The following is a 26,707-nucleotide window of genomic DNA, read 5'->3' as shown; positions in this document are numbered from 1 at the left end:
TGTTTATTAAGTACTTGTCCAGGGTCAGGAGGAGTTACCACAAGGAATCGAACCAGGGTCTCTATCATAAGATTCCACATCAAAGACTGATCATTTAACCTCTATGCATTTATCTGTTAGCATGTTCTAGTAACTTTTATTAGGAACTTTTTCGATTTTCTTCATTTTCCTATAGTTTTTAAATCAGATGGGGGTCACTGACTCTCTCGCCTATTCATATTTCAGCCTCTCATTCTAACCACATATTAATTTGCTAGGGTAAATTGGACCCTAGTAATCAGATAGCCTCTGGAATTCCAAATTAAACAAAAAGCTAAATAATTCAAATACCACAAAAAATAAAACATGCAGACCAATTGAAAATTGCCTCAAAATATCACTGCCTCCATCTTACTGAAAGCTCAGTTCAAATATCAACTACCCCGACTCATGCACCGCTGTGTGGTAAAGGCATTAAACCTTACAGAAACAGACCCTGACCTCCATGCGTAAAGCCTTAAACTAGAGTCCTGCATTGGGCCGTTTACCCACTGGTTATTTGCAGAAAAGCAGGTAACCCCTTGGTTGTGGGAAGGACTTTAGAATGTGGGTAGGATGCCATATTGTAGTATCCAGCAACATCATTATAAGCTTGCTGACCATAATTATTTTGGCCAGTAAATATGATGTATAAATGTAATCACTGGCTATATTGATTGTATTTGTCTTTTACACAGAACCATGTAATATACGTGTGCACACTTAATTTTTTTTTCTTTTTTGGAACTGTGGCTACCATGGTACAACAATTTACTACCACACATAACAGTGAAATAGAAATAGAATCTGTACTGTAAAGTTATTAATAGTCATAGCTCATATGACTTCTAATATTCTTTTTTCTTTCTATTTCTTCTTTATAATACACAAGTCACATAACACAAGTGATCAGCATCAGTTATCATGGATGAGATTACCAATCAGTTTTTAAAAGAGTGTAATTTGTAGGTTAATAATGGCTTTTGTGTAGTATACACTTCTTTAAGACATATAAATGGCACTTTCCCATCTAGTTCTAAGTGTATCACAAGGAGAATTGAGTTTTATCATTGGGAAGCTGAAAAAATGTTCATATAGGCCATAAGAAAGTATAAGAACAATGTACAATTAAGTACTACTTCCATGTTTTGTTCATCTTTAGATTTCTTTAATCATTTAATTTACTACCATGCTAAACAGTATTCTAGTCTTTATACACACACACACCGTGTTAAATATTGAAGCTTAGCAATTACTCTCATCTTCCATGGCATTCACAAGACAAATGAAAAAATAAGATTATAGCCGATACAAAGTGTACACTGCAAAGAAACATGTCACTGCAAAGAAACTGTTGCTAATGCACAAAATATTGATCTTTGGGCCATTAAGAGCAATTTGAAATCAAATGTACTGATATTTTTCCACTGTGGTCTGTGCAATCACCTATGATAAAGCTGCTCTCCTTGGTTATAAATCACTGAGAGGTGATGCTCTTTCTGAGTGAGAACCATTTAATGATCCACTGTGAGTGGTTTTTTAACCCACCCTTTGAAGTCTTGGAGTAAGACTGCGTCTCCAAGTAAATCCATGAACTCTTTGAAGGCAGGACTTTCTTCACTGTTGCCAAATAATTCTTCCTCTGATGTCTGCAGAGAAAACATAAAGGCAAGATTAGTTTGCAGTTAGTTATTATTAGTTCTATATTATTTAAACCATGTGCTCCTATTTCTGTTGAACAGCATACTGAGAAGACTTTCCCTTCCTAATATGCTATGGGAAGAGGTACAAAATACAACATTGTATGTGTAAGGGTATCCTGTGCTTAACACCAATCCTTGAGCACTCATCATTTTGCACCCACTAAATAATACACACAATAAAAGTATGTAATAAAGGATCCACAACATGCCCGCAATTAGCACCAAGAGTTTATAGTCACATGCAAATTTTGCACCATTATTGATGCACTACCTGCATAGCACTCATAGAAACTGCAATTATGATGAAAAGCCACACTGCATTTTGCACATAGTCCACAGTTAGAGGTCTGAAGTATATGCTCCAAAGTATAAAGGTTTCAGGATTTCTAAAATAAACTTGAGTATGCCGAAAAACTGCCTCTATGCTCCAGTCTGCTTCATGGTGTTTCTGTATCCAGAGATACTTCTGTCTGCGTTTAAACATACAGTACCATAAAGCATTGGAGGGGAGGGGCAGTTACTTGGCCTGCGGATAAGAACTCCATGTGGCAGTAGCCTTAAAGGAAAAGGAAAGTCTGAATACAACATTGTGTCCAGGCAAAGGCGTACCTCTATAAAGGCTATTAGTGCAGTCATTTTGTTAGTTTGCAGCAGTTTAGAAGATCTAAGGGCAAGGTCAGACGAAGCGTATATCTGCTTCTCTCAGCCCTGCGCTGCGATGTCTAGAGTGAGATTTAAAATACTGTCAAATCTCCTGCCTAGCCCAGTGTGGCTATGTTGTATTTACTTTTACAGGTACAAGTGGGGGGAGAAAAGGGTGCAAGCAATAGTGATTGGGGGGCCTCGGGGCACAGAACTTCCTCCTACACATGACACACAGCAAATGCAAAATAACATGGGACTGCAGAACCAGTGTAAATTACTAGTGTTTGGGTATTTGTAAGTTTGTACTTCATACTCTTATTTCAAACTCAACTGTTATTTCACTAGGTGGGGCATGCTGCAATAAAAAAAATCCAAAACTGGCAGATAAAGTACATACAACCTGAAAGAAGTTATTTACTAGCTACAAATGTATTAAAACAAATTACTGAACAAGTTGATGCTGCAGTTTATAATTAATGCACTGAACTGGAAACACAATCTAATTGTGCAGTTATGAGGGAATTTACATTCTAATCCTTTCTGCCTCTCCCGCCCTATGTATCACATAATTTCAACACCATAACAATTTGTAACTATACAGCCTTGGCACCGCAGAGAGATATGGAATATGGGAAGATAATTAAGATGCCTGCCAGAAATTTCTGTGACAAATTAGTGGATTCTTTCCTCTATGCCTTTCATGTTCTAACTCTTTGTCTAATTACAACATTTCCATTACACACATGGCTTAGTAGTCTCATTTTTTTCCCTTTGCAGAGGATATAATCTTGTTGTTAAAACTAAAGCAGGATCAAAAACATTGCTCATCAGCAAAATAGATAATGTACAACTAATCTTTATAATATCTGCAACGTGAAATCTCACTGCAATGCATTCCTAGACAATTGTATTTAAGACATTTAATTGTTAACACTTAAACTTAAACGTTTAGAAACCTTTATTAACATGAACTATGAGCCTAATAGTTCGGCTAATGGCACAATGCGTCAGTATATATTAGTTTAGTCTTCAGAACGTGCCTGTCTACCATTGTCTGCCTACTCTATATTCCTGTATGAGGCAGGGTTTATAGTCGTAAATGTAGTAGAATGGTCACCAATTAGCTTGGTTCTGGTTAGTTGACATTTGACAACTTTTTGAATGTAATCAGTATTGAGAAATGCCAGTATTGAGCAAATCTGCCCATTGCAAAACAGCACAGTGTACAAAGCCTAAAAATTATAGTGCTCCGCCATCTACTGAAACACAGATCAAAAAAAGTCACAATATCTCACAATAACCCTCCAGAAGTCTACTGGATTTATCATTTTACTTTGAACTGACGTACAGTAACTTATAATGGGAAGGATGTATAATGGTGGATGGAGTTATTCTGGGACAAAAGCAATACCATTTCATTAAACATTCAATAAGACTAATTTGGATAAAGCATATAGCCTGGAATAGTTTAGCTCTTTTGATTCCTCAAGATCTGCTAGACCATTGATGTTGTTTTATGTATGAGCTGTGTCTGATAAAGAGGTCCGTCCACAGAGTCCCAGTTAGTGTTTTTACCCTAGGGGGATCCGGACCCCAAAACTATAGCAGCAGCAGCTTTGGTGCAAAGAAAGTACTTACCTGCTTATATTTCTGGTATATAACCCCAAACTTGAAAGTGTTGTTAATTTCATGTTCATCATAAGCAACGATTAACTGGGAGGCCTGTAATAAAGATAAATAGGGTCAGTGTGACTGCTTTCATTTTCTGCTTAATGCAAATTACATTATGGGAAAGAAACATCATACCTTGGGGTATAGAACAGGATTGAATTTGAGTCCAGTTGCATCATCACATAATGCCTAAAGGAAGAAAGAGAATTTAAGATATAAGGATCAGAAATGAATGACTGACATCAGGCTGCAGAACTGCAACTCTCTGAATCCCTGACAACCTTTAGCTGTGGGAAGCATTCTGGGAGTTTAACTTCAACAAAATCTGAAGGGTTTATGGTTGCCCATGCCTAGCCTAAAGACATTAACATAATTCCATCTGGAATACACAGATTACCATGTAAGGATGTATTCTGTTTAACAAGACAGCATACAGGATGAACACTCACAGGCCATTAAAATCATTTTATCTATAGTTATATCTATAGGAAGGTAAGGAGTCCCTTAGTGATCAGATGATACCATTGGCTTCCTCAGCCAATGGTACAGAAGATCTCTTATCCATAAAACACCAGGTCCTGGATAATAGATCCCGTACCTGTACCGTCTGCATGGGATGCTAATTCAAGAGGGATAGCTGCTTAAGCAAGAATGGAGCTGTAACCTAAGCCAATAAGAGTTTTACAGAAGCTGAGGGGAACAAATACAAATTCAAAGCTTATCTTTCCATTAGGCAATCCATACAGGAACTGTACAACATAAAGGTATAAGTGACCTTCTATTTTAGAGATCACTGCCTTGGTAGCCCTGGCATTGTATGTTGGTGTTATATTTTACCTCAAAACCACACATGCAATTATTTCAGTGCAAAGGGAGAAAGAGAAACCATCATCATGTGCAACCAAGTATTATGAGCCTGGTTCAAGTTGGAACATACTGAAACCTTTCATAGAGACATAAAAGTATTTGCCTTTGACATGCAGTCATCAAACCTCTTTCTTACAGATGAAAGAGGCATCAAGGCCAGTCTGTTTTTCTCTAGCTCTGGATGCTGAAGCTTAAAACACACACACACAAACATGATGAATCTGATTATAAATCAAGTAGAGAATGTGAATTGCCAGTACAAATATCAGATCTGTCATCCAGAAAGCACTGAATTACAGGAAGCCTATCTTAAATAGACTCCATTGCAATCAAATAATAAAATTTTTTAAAACTGACTTTTTCTCTGTAATAATAAAACAGTACCTTGTACTTTATCCCAGCTAAGAAATAATTAATCCTTACTGGAGGCAAAACAATCATATTGGGTTTATTTAATGTTTGAATTATTTTCCATCAGACTTAAATATGGAGATCCAAATTCTGGAAAGATCCCTTATCCAGAAATCCCCAAATCCCAAGCATTCTGGATAACAGGTCCCATACCTGTATTATTAGCACCAAAACATTGGAAAGAAGAGAGGGTGGTTGCCAAAGAGTCTACATCAGCAGACAAAATCGAGTCAAAATGGTGGAAAGGTTAATGCCCCAAAATGAGAAGCAAGACAAGAAATATGTATTACACATTGAAGTCCAGACACAGGGAGAAAGTTGTAAATTATTTGCTGCTTCCCCTGGACTGGGTATTGATTGATGGTGAGGAAAGATATACTCAGACAAAGTGAAGACATATATAAATCATAAAAGAGAAAGGACGCCATTAGTAGACTTGTTTAAATCAAACTGAAAATGAAAGTTTATGAAGCTGCATTGTGCAAATGCTCTGCTTGGTAGCTAATAATGGAGGTGAGTGAAGTGAACTGAATAAACAGTGACTTTATGAATGAAATATAATCCAATCAAAACACTAAAAATTAACAGTAAATTTACTGAGAAATGTACTGCTGCTGGTATGGATGAAATTGGGAAAGCAGCATCCTCACAATTCAGAGAGACAAGCAATCCCCCCATCTCTAGAAAAACATACAAAAATCTGCAATGAAATAACCCCAATAGGATGGTTTTGTCACCAGTATGGAATCATGTAGCTTAGTTACCATCAAGTTCAAGGTACTGGTTGATCATTACAGAGAAAAGGGAAATTGTTTTTGTTCTATGAGAGGTGGTCTTTCCATAATTCAGAGTTTTCTGAATGACGGGCTTTCGGATAAGGGATTCCATACCTGTACACATTATCATGAGAGCACAAACATGGTACCCTGCTTCCTTCTAGCAGTTTGCACACAGATATTACACAGTACATCCCAGTATGGCACACTGTACTTTTTCTACTTGGAAAAAGAAGACCAGGCCAAAAGGTCAGCCCAAAGGTAAGTTCTGCTTGAATGGATGTTTATTAACACACATAGCACAAAGCACAAAACTGATATGAAGTGGCAAACCGTATCTATTCCCCTAACAGAAATCCATGCAGTTTACTATTGGTTTTACTTGCCAACTGGGACAGTGTTCATTCATAGCAGAAGTTGCCATGATGTATTATACTACTACTTTTTCACAGAGCCAGCGATACTCTTTGGGGCATATTTATTAAGCTGTTTAAAATGAATTCGGTAAAAAAACGGCGTAAAAAACTGTGTAAAATAAATGGAGAAGATCACCCTCCGACTGCCAGATTTTACGCCGTTACTTTTCGTAACTTCTGGTAGAAGAAAAAACGCATAAAAAAATAACGCAGATTTTACACAGCGAAGCCTGGTGATGTGTGGCAAATTTTCTCGCCGTTTTTTACACAGCAGTCATGGGGTTTTAATCTAAACTAGATGCATACAGTAACATGATGCCTTCAAAAGAGCAGGTAATCTAATAAATCTCAAGTCTCAAGTCTGCTACTTGTCTAGTAACTCATATCTTCCAGTGAGCAGGTAGCATATACTGGCCAGCTGTTTGAACACAAGTATCTAATTGGTTGCTATGGGTTATTAGACATGGGAAAACGTAAGACTTTTTATTAGATAACCTATTCATACTTTATTGGATATTATCATAAAACTAGGTCAATTTACCTTTATCACATATACATCAATTACTGAAAAAATATGCATGAACAGCCACATGGGGGGGGGGGGGGGGGGGCAGTTGCCATTATAACATACAGTTGCTTAATCAATTTAATTTAATACTTCTCACTATAAAGTAATGTGTGGAAAGGGGAATATCTTTTCTAGAAGCAACAAATTCCATCAAAATAATTTACACATATGGATATAAGTGTTAAATACTATGTTTGTTATGCAAAAACTATAAATAAACTGTAAAATATAATTACAAATAGGGCTCGGTGATATCACTAGTGTCAACTCATAAAATGTTATTTAATAAGAAATTGCAGATGATAGATAAATACAGTAGATAGATAGATAGATAGATAGATATAAATAATACACACTATGTTTTGGTTTCTTTACTAGGTCAAGGTGGCCACATTCCTTAAACCAGGGGTTCCCAACCTTTTTTTACCCATGAGCCACTATCAAATGTAAAAAGAGTTAGAAAGCAACACAAGCATCTAAAAAGTTACAAGGGATGCCATATAAGAGCTGTGATTGGCTATTTGGTAGCCCCTATGTGGACTGGCAGCCTACAGGAGGTTCTGTTTGACAGTACACCTGGTTTTTATGCAACCAAAACTTGCCACCAAGCCAGATATTTAAAACTAAACAGCTGCTTTGAGGCCACTGGGAGCAACATCCAAGGGGTTGGGGAGCAACATGTGGCTCAATTTTATTTATCATTCTACTATAAATGTCTCCTATATGGTTAAAACCATAATCAAAGGGTATAACCTATAATTTTGTAAGCTTATGTTTATATATATATATATATATATATATATATATACACAGTATATCCTGGTATATAATGGAATAATGTTTTAAAAATGATAAACAGGATTATTACCATTCATGGTCTGGGTTTAACAGACTCTTAAAAACAAAATAAGAATTCTAAAACTTGGGACTTACCTTAGCAATCTGGGGAATGCTGGGAAGCTTACTAAATCCGGACAATGGGATTCGTTCGTGTAAAGTTTTTGCTTTGGACCTAAAACAAAGCCAAAGATATACATTGAAAATGGATCATATTTAAAATGAGCATACACAAGACAGACATAAACAGAACTACTACATTAGCTCACTTGACATGCCAGAATCTGTTGCATATAATAATGATGGTCTCAGGAAACAGAATAAATAATTTTGTAAGGTCTTCTGAGAGCCTCTTTGCCCTGCAAAGACCCATATAGTCGCCGCCATGCTGCCATCTGTGTGTCACTAATGACACTAGGCACCCTGAAAGTGACTAGACTCTACATACAGGTCAGGTTAAATATAATCTAGTAAAAAAAGTTTTAGTTGGATATTTAGGTTACTAGGCCCACCCACAGGCTTGCAAACTGCACGTACGCATACAATTAATATACAGGCATTCTAGTACCTCCCCAATAAAGCTGCCGCCCTAAGCATGGACCCTTGAATGCCTCTATATAAATATGGCCCTGACAATAGGCTCCACTGGAACCAGGACTAAACTGAATGAATAAACAATCTCTTGAATACATTTCTGAAAAAATTATAAACAATTAAATACAAATATACTAATGAGATCCAAGATTGTGTAAACACTTTCTCAAAACTTTAATGAGTTGTTTCAGTGAGCAAATCTGCAGAGAGATATGTGTCAGTCACACCTCACTGCTCTACTTTAATTAGTGCCTAAGGGAAATTCTTTGAGTGGTGTGAGTGAAGGACACAAACTATAGATGATTTCTCTGTCACTGATCCATTCCCTTGGTCTTTTTCAGTTAATGTTGCTCTGATGCTATAGTAACACTGCCAGTTGGGAAATGAAAACAATTACATACCTGAAGACATTTTTATATTTAGATCTATTACTGTGTGAGCTTGTTTGTCATAGGGATGGGAGATAGAGATGAGGGGACTTGGGGCAATGCAGAAAGGCTAAGGTTTCCAAACTGGAATACTTTTATGTAGGAATAGCAGTCCTGTGCCCTCCAGGTATCACCGAACGACTGCTTCCAGCATCAGCTATAAGCAAATACTTAAAGGGCTGCCAACCAGACATCAGTGACAGAATTGGAAATGTTCTTTCTTTATACACAGTCCAACACTTAATGACTATATCCAAAGGCTAACATGGAAAACTAGCAGGCAAATGTTTATGAAAGTTACAGAAAGTAAACAATATAACAATGGTGCTGGTGATATGGTGCATCAGCAAATGCAGTATGTCCTGCTGAAAACCACCTCACCCTAGCACACACACCGAGGCAATTGGACCACTTGGTAGAGAAATTGTCCAGCCAATTCTGAGCCTGAAATTTCCAACTTTAGATGTCTCCCTCATGCTGCTGGTCCTCTTTTCCCTATCCTAAAAGTAGCCCTGGATGACATGGGAAACAGACATTAAAATTAAATGGACACTTACAAAATAAGTAACACCAAAAAAATGAAAGTATATCAAAATAATATGTTGTATACTGCCCTGCACTGGTAAAAGTTGTGTGTTTGCTTCAGAAACCCTACTAAAGTTTATGTAAACAAAGCTACTATGTAGCCATGGGGGCAGCCATGCAATTTGAAAAAGGGAGAAAAGGCACGGGTTACATAGCAGATAAGCTGTGTAGATTCATATTGTTTATCTGTTATCTGCCATGTAACCTGTACATTTTCTCCTTTTTTCCAGCTTGATTGGCTGCCCCATGGCTACACAGCAGCTTAGTTATATAATAGACATTTACCAGTTCAGGACAATTGTACATTTTATTTAAATTACTTTAAAACATTTTTATTTGCTGGTGTTACTGATCCTTTAAAGGACATTTTTAATTTGTGACATTTGTTAACTTATGTATGAACTTACTATTGTTCACTACACCAATAGGTTACCTAGGGACTCACCATAGCAATCACAAGATCCTTGAGGAAGGGGTTGAGTAAATAAAGACCATGGGGTTGAGGAAATAAAAAGCTTGTTTAAATGCTAAATAACCATTTTGTTGCTTTCTGAAAGCATGTTTACGTGTAAATGTTTTACTGAGTGATTAGTGAGTTATTAGAAGTAAACTCTTTGACTGCTGTGAATGTTGATGTTGCTGGTTTTGCACAACCTGGAGTAACAGTGAATGGTGATGCTGACTTTTTGCAGGTGTTGGCGCTGTCTTTTGGGCGCCAATCTGTATGTCAAGGTGAGTGCTGGAGTATCTAACCCCTTTAAACCCTATCTCATTCTGAAGTGGTGCCTCTATGACAATCAGGTTCTATTTCTTGCTCACACAAGAATTCATCATGGGAAACACTTTAAACAGGTTGGATCTAAGAGAAATAGCCTCATGGACAGGATGATTACCATTGTATTTGTATAAAAATATTTTGAATGGATGCTCCTTTTTAAAAAAGTTCTATTTGTGGTTTATTAATGGTGAGTTTTGGAGAATACAATGATGCAACTTCACATTTTGAAACAATGAAACTATATTGCATCTAAACTCATTTAATTCGATCAGAAGGTGCTCAAATAGACCTTTACAGCACCTGAGATCACTGCATGGAATAAAGACCCCAGGTTTAGCTAACAAAGCCATCTGTAATATTTATAGCAAATTTCTTTTATTGACTGCTATTATATTATACACGGTATGAAACACAATGTACTGAAGACACACACAAATTAATTACGAAAGATAATTGCCACATATATGCCAAAAGTGGATATAAGTATGCTTTATACACAAAACTGCTTGAATGCCAAAATGGCAGTGATATTCTAGTTAGCTGTTATTCTCTGGGTGAGCAGATTATGATTTTATTTCACCGCAAGCCAATGTCAAACCCTTCATTAAGGGGACTAATGAGGCACCATGTGGCAGTGGATTGTTTTGTCTGTATGGCCAGCCACCCCTTGCAAATCTAATCCACCTGCCTATGTAGGCCAAGGCCCACTTGAAGAAAAGAGAGGATGAGTGGATAGCTGAAAGGAGGAAGGACCCTTTCCATTTAGTTCTCTGAATGGCACATCATTTTATTGGAAAAATTAATTTGGCTAAATTAACCACTAATTAAAATAAATGTATTTCCTAAACCTGTAAAGCAGATTTGTTAAAAGTCTGACAGCCCTCAGCTACCGGTAAGAAAAAAAATAGCAATGCGTTTCTTCTGCCACACAAAAATCGAAATGCTGAGGGAATGCACTGATCTTTGTGATCTGTGACACATGTAAGGCATACAGAAATATCAGAGAAGGAGCTAGGGAGAGGGTGTGACACATTCAAGGCTGAAGGTTTTTCAAAAAAGGACTTAAGAGAAAAGGACAGGAGTGTGAGTTTTAAGTATAATGAGGCAGAAAATGAGCTGAGCTGGAACACTGCCAGAACTGAGACCTTGGTAGTACAGAATTATAGCTGTTATTGAGCTAAACTGCCACGAAGAAAAGCAGAAACACCCTCGTTTTTGTCCACTTCTGTCTTAGCCTTTATTGCATTGTGTTATAATATGGAAGTTTGAAAACATTGTAGAGTGAATGATCTTATCAGGGCAGGACAGACAGCAAACCAAAAGTGTAAGGGCTAGTAAATATAGTAAAGGTATGGGATCTATTATCCAGAATGCTTTGGATCTTGGGTTTGTACAGATCTTTCTGTAATTTGGATTACTATATCTTAAGTCTGCTAAAAACCATTTAAACCATAAGGGTGCTTTATCAACGTTTGAGTTTGGGCTAAAAAAAAACATTGTTTTTGGTTACCTGAGTATTATTCGCAAATATTCAATGCCGTCAGATTCTTCACATTTAACCGAAAGTATCAAGTTTCCTAGGCTGCTGGCCGTGCAGTAAAAGTTCAAATGATCCTGTAAGAGACTTCATATTAATAAGATAGAAACATATATTGCCATTTGTTATAATGTTTTATTGGAAATTAAATCAATGCCAACAATTTCCTTTAACAAAGTATAGTTTACACAAAATGGAAATAATTAGCTGATGCATTTAGGTGCGGTCAAACCTGCATGTGTAAGATGCTTTAAGGGCAATGGCACACAGGGTGTTTGGCACAACAGGACAGGGAATAAAACACTCAAAAATCACCTTTCTATTCAGTGGCGCAACAATAGAGGAAGCAGACCTTCCAGTTTTATGGGGGCCTGGGTCTGCTTCCTCTATACAGGGGGCTCCCAAGGGGAGCTCCATTTACTTAAATAAGTGGGCTGGAAGTACCTGGTGCACTTTCTTTAAAGGTGAAAACACTAGTGAGAGTTTTGGAAAGATAATTGACTGGCAAGAAGCACACAGGTTCCTTCATGTGACTGCAGTTAGAGACAAAATGCAGGGCAGTCATACAGTAATTGTTGCTAATGTTACCACTAAACTGTGCACACAGGAGGGAATTCTGAAGCCAACGCAGACAACAAATTCTGGTGCCCATGATGAGTTTTGTGAGAAAACACAGAGGCTGTTCCTCAAACATTAATGTTATACAAGCTTACAGCATGTAACAGAGTAAACAATACTTTTGTCATTAATAATTATCTAATCAATCAATCATATATTGTAAAAATCCTTTCTCTGTGCATGTCAGTTGTGTGGGGGAGCAAGAATTTGGAAAGGTGCTGCATAAAGTACTGAAACATATTCTGACTGACACAAGTATTACCTTGAATAAATGTGTCAATTCGTAAAAACTATACAGACTTCTGAAACTTTTGATAAATCCCCAAATAAACTGAACTGATGTGAATCCTTCTGGATACCCAAATTCAATCCAGAGTAAATCTGCCCCCACAAGTTTCTAATTGTTGGCACAGAAGATATTTTTTGCACATAGGGTCAAAAATAAATGACATGGGGGAAACATGGATGATCTAATATGTAAAATATGCCATGCTGTGCAGCTCCAGCATTTGGGGAATATTTGCAGAGCCAGTGTTTATAGATATTTGTGGTTGACCAGTCTATACTTTAATGACCAGGATTTGTCACAATAAATAGTCTGTCTCTTGCACCTAGAAAATGTAGTAAGGTCTCCTAAAAGCAAGACAGACCACAGTCTTTAATGCACCTATTGTAAACTTTATGTTCATCCAATTAATAATTATATTAGTGCAGTTGCAATTGCAGCCTCACAGAGCAATTGTTTTTTGGGGTCATTGACCCCCATTTGAAGATTGGAAAGAGAACAGGAAAGCAAATCATTTAAAAAAAATAATGAGGACCAATTAAAAAGTTTCTAGGGATAGGGTATCAGGGTATTCTATATCATACTAAAGGTTAACATAAAAGTGAACCACCCCTTTAACAACAAGAGTAGCATTTGCTTCAGGTTTAGTACAGTCATAGCAACCAATCAATCATTTACTTTCACATATCAGTAAAATCTTATTTATTAAAACTCTATTAGTTTTCATAAATTGCCCCCAACCAACACACCTTGCCCATAAAATGCTTTCTATAAGCTCGAGCAGAGCCTTTGTATTCAAGTTTATATCCGTAGGTGCTGGGGCTTATTGGCTCTTCTTCATCATCACATATGCTGCTGTCTGATGATGTTGGGGTGCTGACATTTTCCGGGTCTTCTATCCAGTAACCTCCAAACTGAGGCAGGATAATAAGTGGATAAGGCATGTCCTTCTCAAGGATCTAAAAAACATTATTATGAATATATTGACTTATTAATCTAACAATGGTTAGTAAAGGCAATAAAATGTTCAGATTTACTGCCATCATTTTACCTCCTCAATGCTGGGATATGGTATGTAGTCTTCCTGCAAAGGAAACAAGAACAGGTGTTTTAGTGAACATGTGGTATATCTGTTGAATTATAAAGTTTCCACATGGCTTCTCACAGTGCAACATACAGCTGACTGAATTCAGTCTCTAGAGCACAGTATTAAACCTGTCGCTGGGAATCTTGTTATGTGCATATTTGCTGGATTGCCACCTGTTGGCACTTTCACATGAGTTAGTGTTACCTCTTTATAAACAAGTCCACAAAATATGCTCTGTTAGGGGTGTCTGAGGACAGGTCCAAGAAGCGATGCTCTTAGATTTGATGGCAACAGAGAATGCAGATTTAACATAACCAAATTCAGTGTATTTTGAACTAAAATATATCCCACAGTGCCAGTCTATTATGTAATTTTAAAAAATAAAAATACAACATTATGGTTGGTGCTACTGGTCCTACTGGTTACAAATGAATCTTGCTAAGTCTTGCAGGACATACAGATTTACATATAAACTGATTTCCTGCTATCCCCCATCTGCATGCTGTCTGCGCACTTTACGCGTTGCGCCCCCCTAGGGATGAAGCAGCGGTGGGGGCGAAGTGCCGGCCGGGTCGCCTAGGGCATCTGGCCAGCTTGGCCCACCTGTGGTGCAAACAACTTTTGCGTATGCACATATATTAGTCAGTTCTTGTGTAGGCTTTACACAACAAATTAGGAAAATTTTATTTCTGCTGCCCTCTAGCTGCTGTTCCATTAAAATTCCCTTTGTTTCCCAAAAACATTCTGACATTGGAACATAGCGTAAGCCAGATCTACTGATTTTCCATTTCCTATGAATGCTTAGGGGTGATTTATCAATGTTTGAGTTTGATTTTTTTCAGAATTGGAGGTTTTTTGCACTAAAAAAAACTTGAATTTGAATTATGTTTCAAAAACTCAAATATCTGATATTTTTCAAGTGTAAAAAACCTCAAATGTAAAAAACCTCTAAAATCTTGTGAGTTTCTATAGCAGTCAATAGAAAAATCAAGCCATATTTTCCACACTCAAGGTATTAGAGTTTTTAATTCGAACAAGTTTTCCTTATTAATAAATAAGCGAGCATTCGATATGTGAGTTTATTTGATTTAGAAAAACAAACTTGAATTTAAAAACTCAAAAACTGATAAATAAGTCCATTCATTTCCACAACATGAAGCAGTGAGAATTGCTACTGTGTGAACATGGTTAGCAAATAGCCCTGAAAGTCACCTCTCTAAAAATAAAAAGATGCTGAAATGACTTCTTAACAACAGTAAGTTCATATCCTAAAGAGATGTGTAAAGCCTCAAGATCTCTCTAATTATCTTCTCCACTTTCTGACTAGAGTTGTTTCTGCAATTTGAAAACTCTGATCAAGTGAAATGTAACTGCCCAACTGGTATGCCGGATATAATGAAGAGCAGAATTTATGGCTTTCATACTGTTGCCGATTCCCATTGTCTGCCTGCTTTGTTGCTACCCTGAGGATTCCGTAGAAGCAACATTCACAGTTTATAGTGCAGTCGGAATAAGCAATTGTTAACTAGAGGACATTTACCAGAAATAATAAAAGCACATTTTATTTTTTACAAAAAAAATGGCAACAATATGTACATGCAGTTATGGATTCTTTGTACAAACAGGCATGCTGCTAACTTCAAAGAGACAGTAAAACGACAGGGTTTTGTATGCATTCAGATATAATATTACTAATTAACCTCTTAAAATTTTGTGTTACCCGCAACTGGTAAAAATTGTGTATTTGCTTCAAAGGTTCTAAAAGAGTTCACATAAAAATGTAGCTTTTGGGCTTCCAAATGAAAGTCAATTTGAGCTGTAGGGCATATATATGATAAATAGATTACCTGTTAGACTACAATGGGTTTATTATAGCAGTATTGCACAAAGGTAAAACAACAACAAATATAAGCATTAAAAGTATATTTTATTGCAGAATGACCGTTAGTTAGTGTGGTTTATAGACTGTACTCCAGGTTGCATTGCAGAATGGCCCCTGTTTAGGCAGGAATGTTATGTTTTAGGAACCATAGCAATGGGGTTGAAACCACAGGATGCTTACATGGGGAGAAGGTTTAATATTAATATAAACTAGCTTATTAAAAGAGGTATCGCACATTAACTACAGTAAGTACTGTATATGTAGCCTTGTACCTTTAGGGCCACAGAACTCCTGTGTTACTGCAAACCATGGATGAATAGTTACAAAAATGGTAAAAAGGGCAACTAGGGCAACTGTTTTAGGGACTAGAGTAATGAAACCACAGGATGCTTACATGGGGGAGAAGGTTTAATATTAATATAAACTAACATTTAGAACTCTGGGAGAACATCAAAGAAGTACCAGTAATCATGCTCAAAAGACAACCAAACATACTAATCATTCCTGTCTATTATGTTCTCAAGAAAAAACTGGAAAACACTTCACAAAAGGGTTTTGTTTCGATCTCTATGGATCTGGCCTGTATATTCCATGTTTTCTGCTAAGTAAACAGGGAGGGGTGTAAAAATTTGGAGTTCCTGTTCATTTCCTTTATTTACAATCAGTGCTGTAGTTAAGACAACACAGGCACCTCTCAAGCTTTCTTTTCCATAAACTCTCTCCTTCTTTTACCAACAAGTGACCTCTACCAGTTCAGCACTATGGACGCCAATGGTGGTTGCAAGAAAGTAGATCAAGAGAAGTCTGAGCTAGTCTCTACTAAGACTGTGAGACCTCTAGCTCATTATGAAACTTATTGTACGTTTCAGGCAAATTAAACTTGTTTTGCTTTATGGCAGGAATAGTAAGATTACATGGATTCTGAATTATATCTACAAGACTTGGCAGGATCAATAACCCTTTAGCTACAAGAGTTAACTTGCATCTATAGCAATCTAATGCCCTATATTCTTACGTACATGTTTATAACATTTTTTCATGTGTTTTTTTTATAACAATAGAAAATTCTTCTGAACTCTGACCGGTATGCTAATAACTTAAAAAAGAAAACCCAACGCTATTTCATTTTCAAGTCACGAAAAAACGAATATTAGCCCCCTGGAAATAAACTAGGACACATGCTAATTTAACTGACACAGTAACTTTGACTATCCCCACTGGATTTCTACTTGACAAAAAGATTTTAGAAATCTAGTGACAATTAATTATGCAAAGTTATAACAAAGTTGATATATGGCCAAGTTAAACTCTTTCCACTGACAGGCAGAGATGCTTAAAACTTGAATCCCTATTAGCTAATATATGTGAATTTGATATTTCATACAAGTGCAATATAAGTTATTCTACTTAAATAAATTGCCAAACCAACCTTATTTTTCTGGCTTCCACTTTTCTGCTCTTCCAGTTTTGGAACCTAATAAAACAAAATATTAAATGTATACTAACACAAAAATGAACAGTAATGTTTGACAGGCTATTATGTGAATGGACAGGACAGTGGGCTACTGATTATGTCTTAACTAAATAAGGAGCATGGGAGCCAAGGTATTTACTAATAATATTTGTTTAGAATGTGTTAATATGTAGAGCATACAGTATGATATGCTCTAAAGTTAATTCTCCTGACTTCTTCCTCCATGAGACTGAGGTTCAAAATAGACCCTGGCTTTTCAAGTACACAGAGGCCCAAACAGCCCCCATAGACCCAATAAATAGTGACTGTCTATGGCATCTTACAGAAGCCTTTCTGGCATTTGCCAGAATCTACAGGTTGCCAATCTGGGCCTGTCTTACTCTGTGTAGTGTGCCCCTCTGTATTGTGCTGTGCTGACAGCCTGGCATTTAATATCTACAGTATAATAAAAGACATGCAAAACTGCAACTCTGGGATCAGTGGTCTGTGTACATGAATTTATAGTTTGTCAGGGCTTAATTATTCTTGAATTAATTTTCTGCTTTTCAGCCTGTTTTATGGTGATCTTGTGTCTCCAGCTATTTCAGTACTTAGTGGGATGTACAATAATAACAGCAGGCACAGGATGAGTTATAGTGCTATGCTTGAAAACCATGGTAAGAAAAATGAATACTGTCTTATATGGGGCCTATTATTTGTAGTTATTTTATGGAATATTATGTAAATATTGTTTTACTATATTCATGTTTATAACTTATTAAATGCAATTTCTTAAAAAAGAATTTTCAATTTAGTATTACTATTGGCATCTGTATATATTTATTTTATGCTTTATTATGCATATGAGTGCTTCCATAACACCTGAACAGTTCCAGAGCCAGGCAGATTGTTTGAGTCAGGTCTGACTAACAGCGATCCACAACTCACTTAACCATTTAAAGGCTTAATGTCTTAGTAATCCACTTATCCATTTCCCTTCAGGCTTATAGACATTGTTTGGGCTGGGTCTACAGAGGTATGGGTGGGAGCTAATGCAGATGTAGGCATGCCTTTTACAGGAGGTGGGAACTGTCTGTTGGCCCAGGGATGTCAGATAGGTTCCAGCAGGTTATAAACACTAAGGGAGCAGCAATGTCAGGTCTGCTTTGACTCCACTCAATGAAGAGAGAACATGATAAATAAACAAATGATGCCAAATGCAGTATTGGAAAAAAACCTAATGTGTTTATTATGCAGTGAACATAATACAAATAGCAGTTGGTGCTAGGAGGTTGAAGCAAGTAAAACCTCAGTGAAGAAAAAAATGATCCTGGTTTATCAGGTAAACCTCAGTGGGAAGTCAGGAAAGAAAAAAACCATTAATGAGTACTAGGCACTACTAGGGCCAACTATATCATGTGACTCACTCTAGTATTGAGAAATAGATTATGTAATTAGTAGAGCAGTCATAGGTTCCGTAAAGTAGTGCAGAAGGGTTAGTACCACAAGCATGTTCACCAGTGGAGTGGCTACAGTGGGCAAGTTTAGGTAAAAGTACCTTGGGGAACATTAAATGACACAGCTGCCATACCTGTATGAATACTACGGATGACAGTAGTTACTATGTTGTATCTGTGTCATTTGCATAAACTATAAACTTTGTACCCTGAGTGTGTAACATCAAGTCCCCAGCAATAAACCAATTTTCTTTTTTTTAAGAACCACTGTTGTCCATATTTATTGGGAGCAGAGGAAATGTGTCAGAATCCAACTTGTCTTTGAGGGGTCACCTTAGGGTACCCAGTTTAAAGTGACTACCTGTAGTAGTCTATGGCAAATATGAATAGTGTTGAACATGTATAAAATAAATGCACACAATGGCTAAAAGAAGTTGTACATTACTAGCACAGATATAAAATCTCACCCATAGTCAGCATGCTAAGGACACTTTTGACTATGGGTAAGTGCAGAAGATCTCTCTTTGTCTGTATAAATGTTGTGGTCACACCCTCACTGCATCCCAGCCTAGAGGTTTACAATTTAGTGGTGAGCACAACTTTTTCTTTTTTGCTATGGGTTGTAAAATCTATCACAGTTTTTGCAAGAAGGATGGGACTACGCTCGAAAGAGCACCTAGTTTAGAACTGGTCCTGATGTGAGATATGTGGAAATTTAACTTGGGTACCAAAGCTGTAACTGTCATCAGTACAGGGAGGCTGAAACCAAAGAGCCTGCACACAGACTGGAACTGCCGTCAGCATTGTACAGTAAGATAGTAATGGGATTATAAATTTTAGGACTGATATAAACACAGGGCATGGAACTACTTTCAGTGCAAGTGAAACTAAGGGCCATATTTATTATAGTGTGTAAGCCAACATCACTGGTGATGTTGCCCAAAGCAACCAATCAGATCTTTGTTTTTGTTTTCAAACTTGTAGGTGAATGTTCACGTCTAATTACTGATTGGTTTCTATGGGCAAAATCAATGGTGATGTTGGCTTGCACACTATAATAAATATGACCCCAAGACTACTACTACAGTAGCAGCAAGGCTGTAATGACTGCAGATTTTCTTTTTGCTTACCTGCATCTTTTCGAGCATCTCAAAGAACTCAGCCGACTGGTAAGACAATAAAAGAAAGATTAGTGTAAATATTAGGGCCAATGATGGCTATTCTCAACCTAAAGTGACTATACATTGGTCTGCCAAAGTATAATCTGTCCGTGGCCTATCATAATTAACTTTTTAATAAAGTAAATACAAAAGAAGTATGATTTCATGCAGAACAATCAAAAAAAGGTTGCACATTATACATTTGGGAGTATAAAACAGAAGCTGAGAACAGATGTAGGGAAGAAAACATTTCAAGAGAGTCCCTTTGGTAAAAAGGAATAGATATTACCATACAAAGTGTCTGCAAGTCAGTAGAGACTTAAATGAGGTTGTTAAATATGTTAATAAAGTTTTGCAGCAGGGTTACTTTGAGTGTTACATATTAAATAAATACATTGGCACATTTTTATTCCCATGGTATGTTGCATCACCTGAAATGAGCAGGGCAAAGACAATATAAATGAGACAGTGCCAGCCCCCTCCCATAATTTTCCTCCAGAAATAAATGTTCCTTTGGAAAACAATAGTAAGTAGAGAAGAATGGTTTTCACATAAAATGCACATAGCCAGCCAGTGACTACTTAAGGAATATTTTTCATTTCAACTACATTGTTATCAGAACTAGATAAGAGTACATAAAGAGGCAGACAGTATACAGCCTGTGTTTAGAGGATATTGACAGAAAACAAGATGTCCAAGTGCATACAGAAGAATGCAGACAACACAAATGATATATAATGCAGGATTATTGTAAAATCCACCATCAACCTAGAGTGTCATATAGCCTATCTAGAATAAATATTTGCACAGCACAGATAGGTGCACACAACCACACAGCAGAAGAAACGTGGAATTAACCTTCACATCACAGGAAAAAGATCCCTCCACCTATTATTTTATTCAGAATTAACCTCTGCAGGCTCCTTTATTTAATGTGTCAACATGCAGAACAATGGCCTATGCAGCACTTATAAGTCCAAAGTGCAGACTGGTTGTGGCTAAACATGGACTCCATTGTTTCCTAAGCAAAGTCTGCACCACAAATTTGGTTTGTTCTATAGAAAGCAAACTTACAAAAGTTAACGCAATGTTGCTTGGTAATTACATTTAAAGGAGATCAAAAGCCTGACACCGCATTATATGTAACATTATGTATCTTGTGCATACAGCTCAGCCTCCCTACAAAAAGACCAAATCCTATATATCTATATATAATTAAAAATCTTCAATTGGTAAATGGGCTATCACCTACAGTATGCACAAGTGGCTTGTGTACTAATATATTTATACAATCTAAAACCTGCTAGAAGATCCATGCAAACTCTCCACATTACCATATACTTAAACAAAGCCCACTGTCTTTTTCCCTCTCAATACACTGTATTTGCACAAACACAAAGCGACCAGATGTTAGATGCTGGGATGTGGGTGTAAGATGGAAAGGATAAAGATGGAGACAAAAAGTGATAGCCAATGTGAAAACATATGTGTCTATGTAGCGACAGTATGACATTTCTCTTTCAGGAGACATAATGGCTTTTTGCTCAGTGATTACATACATCCCTTTGGCTTTGAGGGACAAAGCATTAAACTGGAAAAAATATTTGTGTAACCATGATGGGAATGGTATATAATTACAGAAGAAAAAATGAATGTAATACCAAAGCAATCAAGTGTTACACTGAAATAAAACCCGGTAATGCGCAAAAGAGGCCAAATCAAATGTAATAATATAATGCAACATTAACTGATGTATAAATAAACGGATAAAGCTGAAAATATACCACTGAGCCGACACTGACATTTAACAAACTTATAAACGTAAATATGCTTTGCCCATTCTCTCTGGCTAGTGTAGTGTATAGTATTGCATCATAGAAAGTAGAGGGGATTTGTAGGGAGCAGTTGCATGCAAGTGACTCATGGGAAACAGCACAGGAGGATACAGTGCTGTTACATACCCTGGAACAGTCTACACAGAAATGGTCCTGACTGAAGGTAATGGAACACTGCCATCAGCAGAGTGACGGCAACACTTGTACCTAGGTTCCAGGAGCTACCAACAGCATGAAATAAATGTACATGCTGCAGACAAAGGCTGCTTTAAACATTCCCTGTGATCTGAGGTCTGTAATGGGTTTGGTTGCATTCAGTGAACCGCAGCACAGGGTGATATGTTTTCTGCACGTTGGTACCGGATGCAACTAAGTGCGTTCACGTGTGCATAGGTCAATTGTTTCATTTTTCCATTTTTCAGTTCGTTTACTGGAAAAAAAATCTACCAGCATATAAAACCAGAGGGCTCTTTTACAAATGTAAGTGCAACTGCTACTAAACTGGATGCAAAAGTGGGTTTAGTCCTATAGTGGGTTGTGTCTACATGTGCAAGTGACTTGAGTCCAGGGACACTAATGCTATTATTGATGACCTTCACAAACAAATGCAGTAAAAAACACAAGTGCTGCAACTTGGTCATGATTTGCCAACCTTTTCAAAACTGGACTTCATTTTCTAGAATAGAAGCAAATACCCTTAGGGCTTATTTAGAAACCCAGTGGGAAGTGCAGAGTGCAAATACAAATTGCAAATATATTACTCACAATACAGTGTTTGCCTCCAGTTTTGCAGGGTCCTTGCTAGAGCCTCCTAAATAGTGTGTGGCACCAGTTGCATGCAATGAATATTAGGTTTTAATCCAAAAATTGCACTCCCCTACCACAAAGAGTTGCTTGAGATTTCCCTCTTACTTTTTGCCTGTGTATGTTGTATCGAACCAAAAAAAAAAAAAAAAAGGTAAAAAGCTATATATTCTCAACATACTCAACATATAGCTGTACTACATTATGAGTAGCAGAATATCAGATGTTTCCATTTCTATAACCGAGCTAAATCTTATGCATAACAGACGAGATAAAAAGACAATTCCAGAAAGCCATGTGTTTAGTTAAAGGAACAGTAACACCAAAAAATGGAAGTGTTTTAAAGTAATTAAAATATAATGTACAGTTGCCCTGCGCTGGTAAAACTGGTAAGTTTGCAACAGAAACGCTACTATAGTTTATATAAATGAGCTGCTGTGTTAACACAGGGGCAGCCATTGAAGCTGGGAAAAAGGAGAAAAGGCACAGGCACATAGCAGATAACAGATAAGCTTTGTAGAATATAATGGGGTTTTATCTGTTATCTGCTATGTGCCTGTGCCTTTTCTCCTGTAAATGGCTGCCCCCGTGGCTACACAGAAGCTTTATTATATAAACTATAGTAGTCTTTCTAAGGAAAACACACCAGTTGTACCAGTGCAGGGCAGCATTACATTATATAGTAATTACTTTTATACACTTTAATTTTTTGGTGTTACTGTCCCTTTAAGACTTGTGAATGAGGGTCTGTGCTATTATGCCTGCACTGTACACCACTCATTTCAGCTTCCTATTTGTACTGCAAGTTCTTTGAGAAACTGAGATAATAAAAAAAAGAAAAAAAGAGACACACAGCTGTCAGAGGCTTGGTCCTATTCACAGCCTAGGCATACAGATCATTAAACATCTCCTTAATTCCTGTTACTAACGGTGAAGTCTCCAGTGCTGTAAAAAATGTGGCTTAGACTCAATCTTTCACCCTACCTAATTTGCTCATTCATGAAGAAAAAGCTTCACTTGAAGTAAGTAAATATAGCATTTTTAGTAGTTATTTCTTACTTGTTTAATACTTGTACCTTATTGAAGAGTGATAGTGCTTTCCTATTTTCCTTTCCTGCCATCCCTTATTTATATATTTACACCTGCCCTGCAGTGCTTTACAATCTTACATTATACACAAATACACACAGGGAGGACAAGTGTCATAATAAATACAATAAATAACTCTAAATACAGATGTAGACAGTAGGAAGGAGGTCCTTGCCCGTAGAGCTTACAATCTAAGTATAGTGAAAAGCATGAAACTAAATATTAGGGATGCACCAAATCTTTATTTTTGGTATCTGAGTGACACACAGGATTTGGGCAAATCCTGAACCAGATCCAAACCCTAAATTGCACATACAAACTAGTATCTGGAATGGAGGGAAAAAACACAAGCACAGTGTTAAAAATTGCAATTTCGCATTGTGTGATTGAAATTCACGTAACTTTTAGGGTTCTGGTTTAGTTCAGCACTTGGATATGGCTCAATCCAAATTCTGCTGAAAAGGGCTCAGATTCAGCTAAATCCCAAACTGAATCCTGGATCCATTGCATCTGTACTAAATACTGAATTTGTTGCTGTGTGTTTCCAGGGATAACCCTGCATGTATTTTATGTGGGATTTAATTTAAGACTTTTAAGAAACCCTGGCATATTTCCAGCTTCACTGAACTATTTGCTGGATTCATATTTTTACATTAATATGTTCCTATTTACTTAACCTTTCTGGTTTCCATCAAGGTCAGAGTTTTCAGCGCCATACATAGTAACAAGACACCGGAGACCTATAATATTAGGGACAGGCTAGACTGTGCATGAAATAGAAAATAGAATTCCTAAAATAGAAAGTACAAAATACAAGGTTGTTACCCAACCAAGAAAACGAAACACAGCCGTTCAGTGAGAGCAACCCAGCACATATTTCCTATTGCTCAGCCAGCTACAAGCCTTTTCTAATTCTTATATTAAAGGAGGAACAAATTTAAGAAAAAGTCACACACTGATTTTATTACTTTTGAAAAGAGGACTTTGGTAGGAACAGGAATAACATACAATACATTCTAGCATTTGACAATCCTATTGTGCCAAAATATTTGACTTATGAACTAATCAGCTTTTAGTCATAGAACTGTGGTTTGTTTCAATTTAGTAATTTTTGTGCTAAAAAAAATCACCTTAAAATAGCTGGAAAGCTTTTCATTATGTCGTTTAGGGCAGAAAAGCTTATAGAAAAACACATTTAGATTAGAATTATATAATTTTAGTTTTATAAAATAACAACAGTGCCAGTTCAGTAGCATAGGATAATGCAAACATACCAGATGCATAGTAACATAGTTAACTATAGTGAACACAGACCAAAGTCCATCAAGTTCAACTTTTCCAAGCAAACCCCAGTGCGCACACATAGACTCAACTGGACCCATGTATACACTCACATACATAAACCATGTACCAACATCAATACTGACTGTAGATTTTAGTATCACAATAGCCTTGCATATTATGTTTGTTCAAGAAATCATCCAGGCCCCTCTTAAAGGCATCCACAGGCAAGGAAGGAGCATGTGTGTGATCAGGCGCCCATCTTTAAATAGTTTCAACAACAATAAGTCACACTTAATAATGCACCTGTGATCTGACTGGGATAAGGGAAGGTGGTAGGCAGGGATCTTAGGTGTCACTGTGATGTCACTGGTGCACGCCGCACCCAACCATAAAAAGCTTGGGTGTACATGCATCACATGCCTGGATAATGATCTGCACGTTTGGGCACAGTGGCACATACACTCCTTCCTTGCCTATGTTGCCTTCTCCCGGGCAGGTCACAGGTGCATTATTAAGTGTAGCTTATTGTTGTTGAATAGATTCGGAGAGAGTACAAGCGTCCCCTGGTTGCCCTGGGTCCCTAGGCTGTAGCCTAGCTATAGCTATGCATTAATCCACCCCTGTGCCCTAGAGTAAGAATCTCTTCCTACCCCCTACCAGGCTGTGATCCTCTTGCAAATGCAGTACAATCTACCAGCCATGGTACCTTCAAAGCTGCAGCATCCTCATTTTAAATCCAACCCTCACAGACTTTATTGAAAAATGAAAACAATCCTTAAACAGGATACAACACTATATACAATAAATAAAAAATATAACAGGCTTGTTGCTAATAGCATCAGACTTCTTACTAACTGAATGTCTTTTAGAAAGCAGGACCTGGCATCCTGGATATTTATCTCAGTGACAGCTTTACACGTTGCCAGCTTTTACCACTGCCCTTCAGCGAGTGACCCTGAAGTGCTTAACCACGTGGCCTCCGGCACACTGCAACTTACAGATAATCTGCACCAATATGCACCTCAGGGTGAATGGATCTTACAAATGTCATCAGTCTGAGGAAATTTTGTATCATGTACCAAATAACCAGAATTTTTGCTTCTTAATAGATATTTAGCTTGCACTTCATACATTTTCATTAATCTTACAACAGAACAAAAAGCTATAAAGGTGACAGGATTATTCCAATTGAATTTACTCACAACGAACTGGATTTCTGGATGTTACCACATTAGCTATACCATAAGATCCAATCACCATAGGGTTTTCCTATACAAGTATTGTTACTAAAGAAATGCACTACAAAAATCACTCCAATCACTTTTTACTTACAAGCAAAATGTTCCTGCAACACCAAGGGCAGAAAAGGGCGGAACATGGGCATGTACTTACGCACTTTCTATTTATCTATTTATTTATTTATTATGTATTAGGTACAGGGCTCTCTTGCATTGGAACATGCAGCACCTGCACAGCAAAGTATTCACAACCAACAGTAGAGATGGGCAAAAGCAAGCACAAATTATGTATGTATAATATATTAATAGGGGGTATTCAGAGCTCATTTTTGTGAGATCTTTTGATAAATGATTGACATTCATTTATAGTCAAGTCATGGTTTAAAAAAGCTATAAAACCAAAAAAATTTTAGTAAATTCCCCCCTTACATTGAAAGCAATTAAATGGGAGCAAGCGTGCAGTAGCATTCACCATGAACGCCTGATGTTGGATTGTTCTAGTTTGAATACAACAAATGGATGCAGTTTAATTCTCAGCAGATACAAGCAGGCTAGAGGTTTGGGGCTTTTCTCCAGTGGGTGATTATCCAACACAGATTGCGCTAAGTATCATTAATAAATGTAATTATAAGAGTTTAGAATCGAGGAGTGCACTCATTAAGCAGAATGTCTGCTGTGAT

General features: G+C 37.1%; 1 protein-coding gene across 5 annotated transcripts in view; it reads right to left on the bottom strand.

Moving 5' to 3' along the window:
* Positions 1-26,707, bottom strand: part of rap1gap2 (RAP1 GTPase activating protein 2) — a 296,773-nt gene that overhangs the window by 40,930 nt on the left and 229,136 nt on the right. For all 5 annotated transcript variants that reach the window (XM_031896768.1, XM_031896766.1, XM_018091492.2 and 2 more), the window contains 9 exons: positions 19,748-19,783; positions 17,137-17,181; positions 13,790-13,822; positions 13,488-13,697; positions 11,808-11,911; positions 8,009-8,087; positions 4,173-4,226; positions 4,005-4,088; positions 1,567-1,667 (listed from right to left, as the gene is read on the bottom strand). In XM_031896768.1, the coding sequence (XP_031752628.1) occupies positions 1,567-1,667; positions 4,005-4,088; positions 4,173-4,226; positions 8,009-8,087; positions 11,808-11,911; positions 13,488-13,697; positions 13,790-13,822; positions 17,137-17,181; positions 19,748-19,783 (746 nt within the window). The remainder of the gene's footprint in view (positions 1-1,566; positions 1,668-4,004; positions 4,089-4,172; positions 4,227-8,008; positions 8,088-11,807; positions 11,912-13,487; positions 13,698-13,789; positions 13,823-17,136; positions 17,182-19,747; positions 19,784-26,707) is intronic.

This window comes from Xenopus tropicalis, chromosome 2 (assembly GCF_000004195.4).
Source record: "Xenopus tropicalis strain Nigerian chromosome 2, UCB_Xtro_10.0, whole genome shotgun sequence".
In the NCBI taxonomy this organism is placed as follows: domain Eukaryota; kingdom Metazoa; phylum Chordata; class Amphibia; order Anura; family Pipidae; genus Xenopus; species Xenopus tropicalis.
This window is presented reverse-complemented; position numbering and strand designations above follow the sequence as displayed.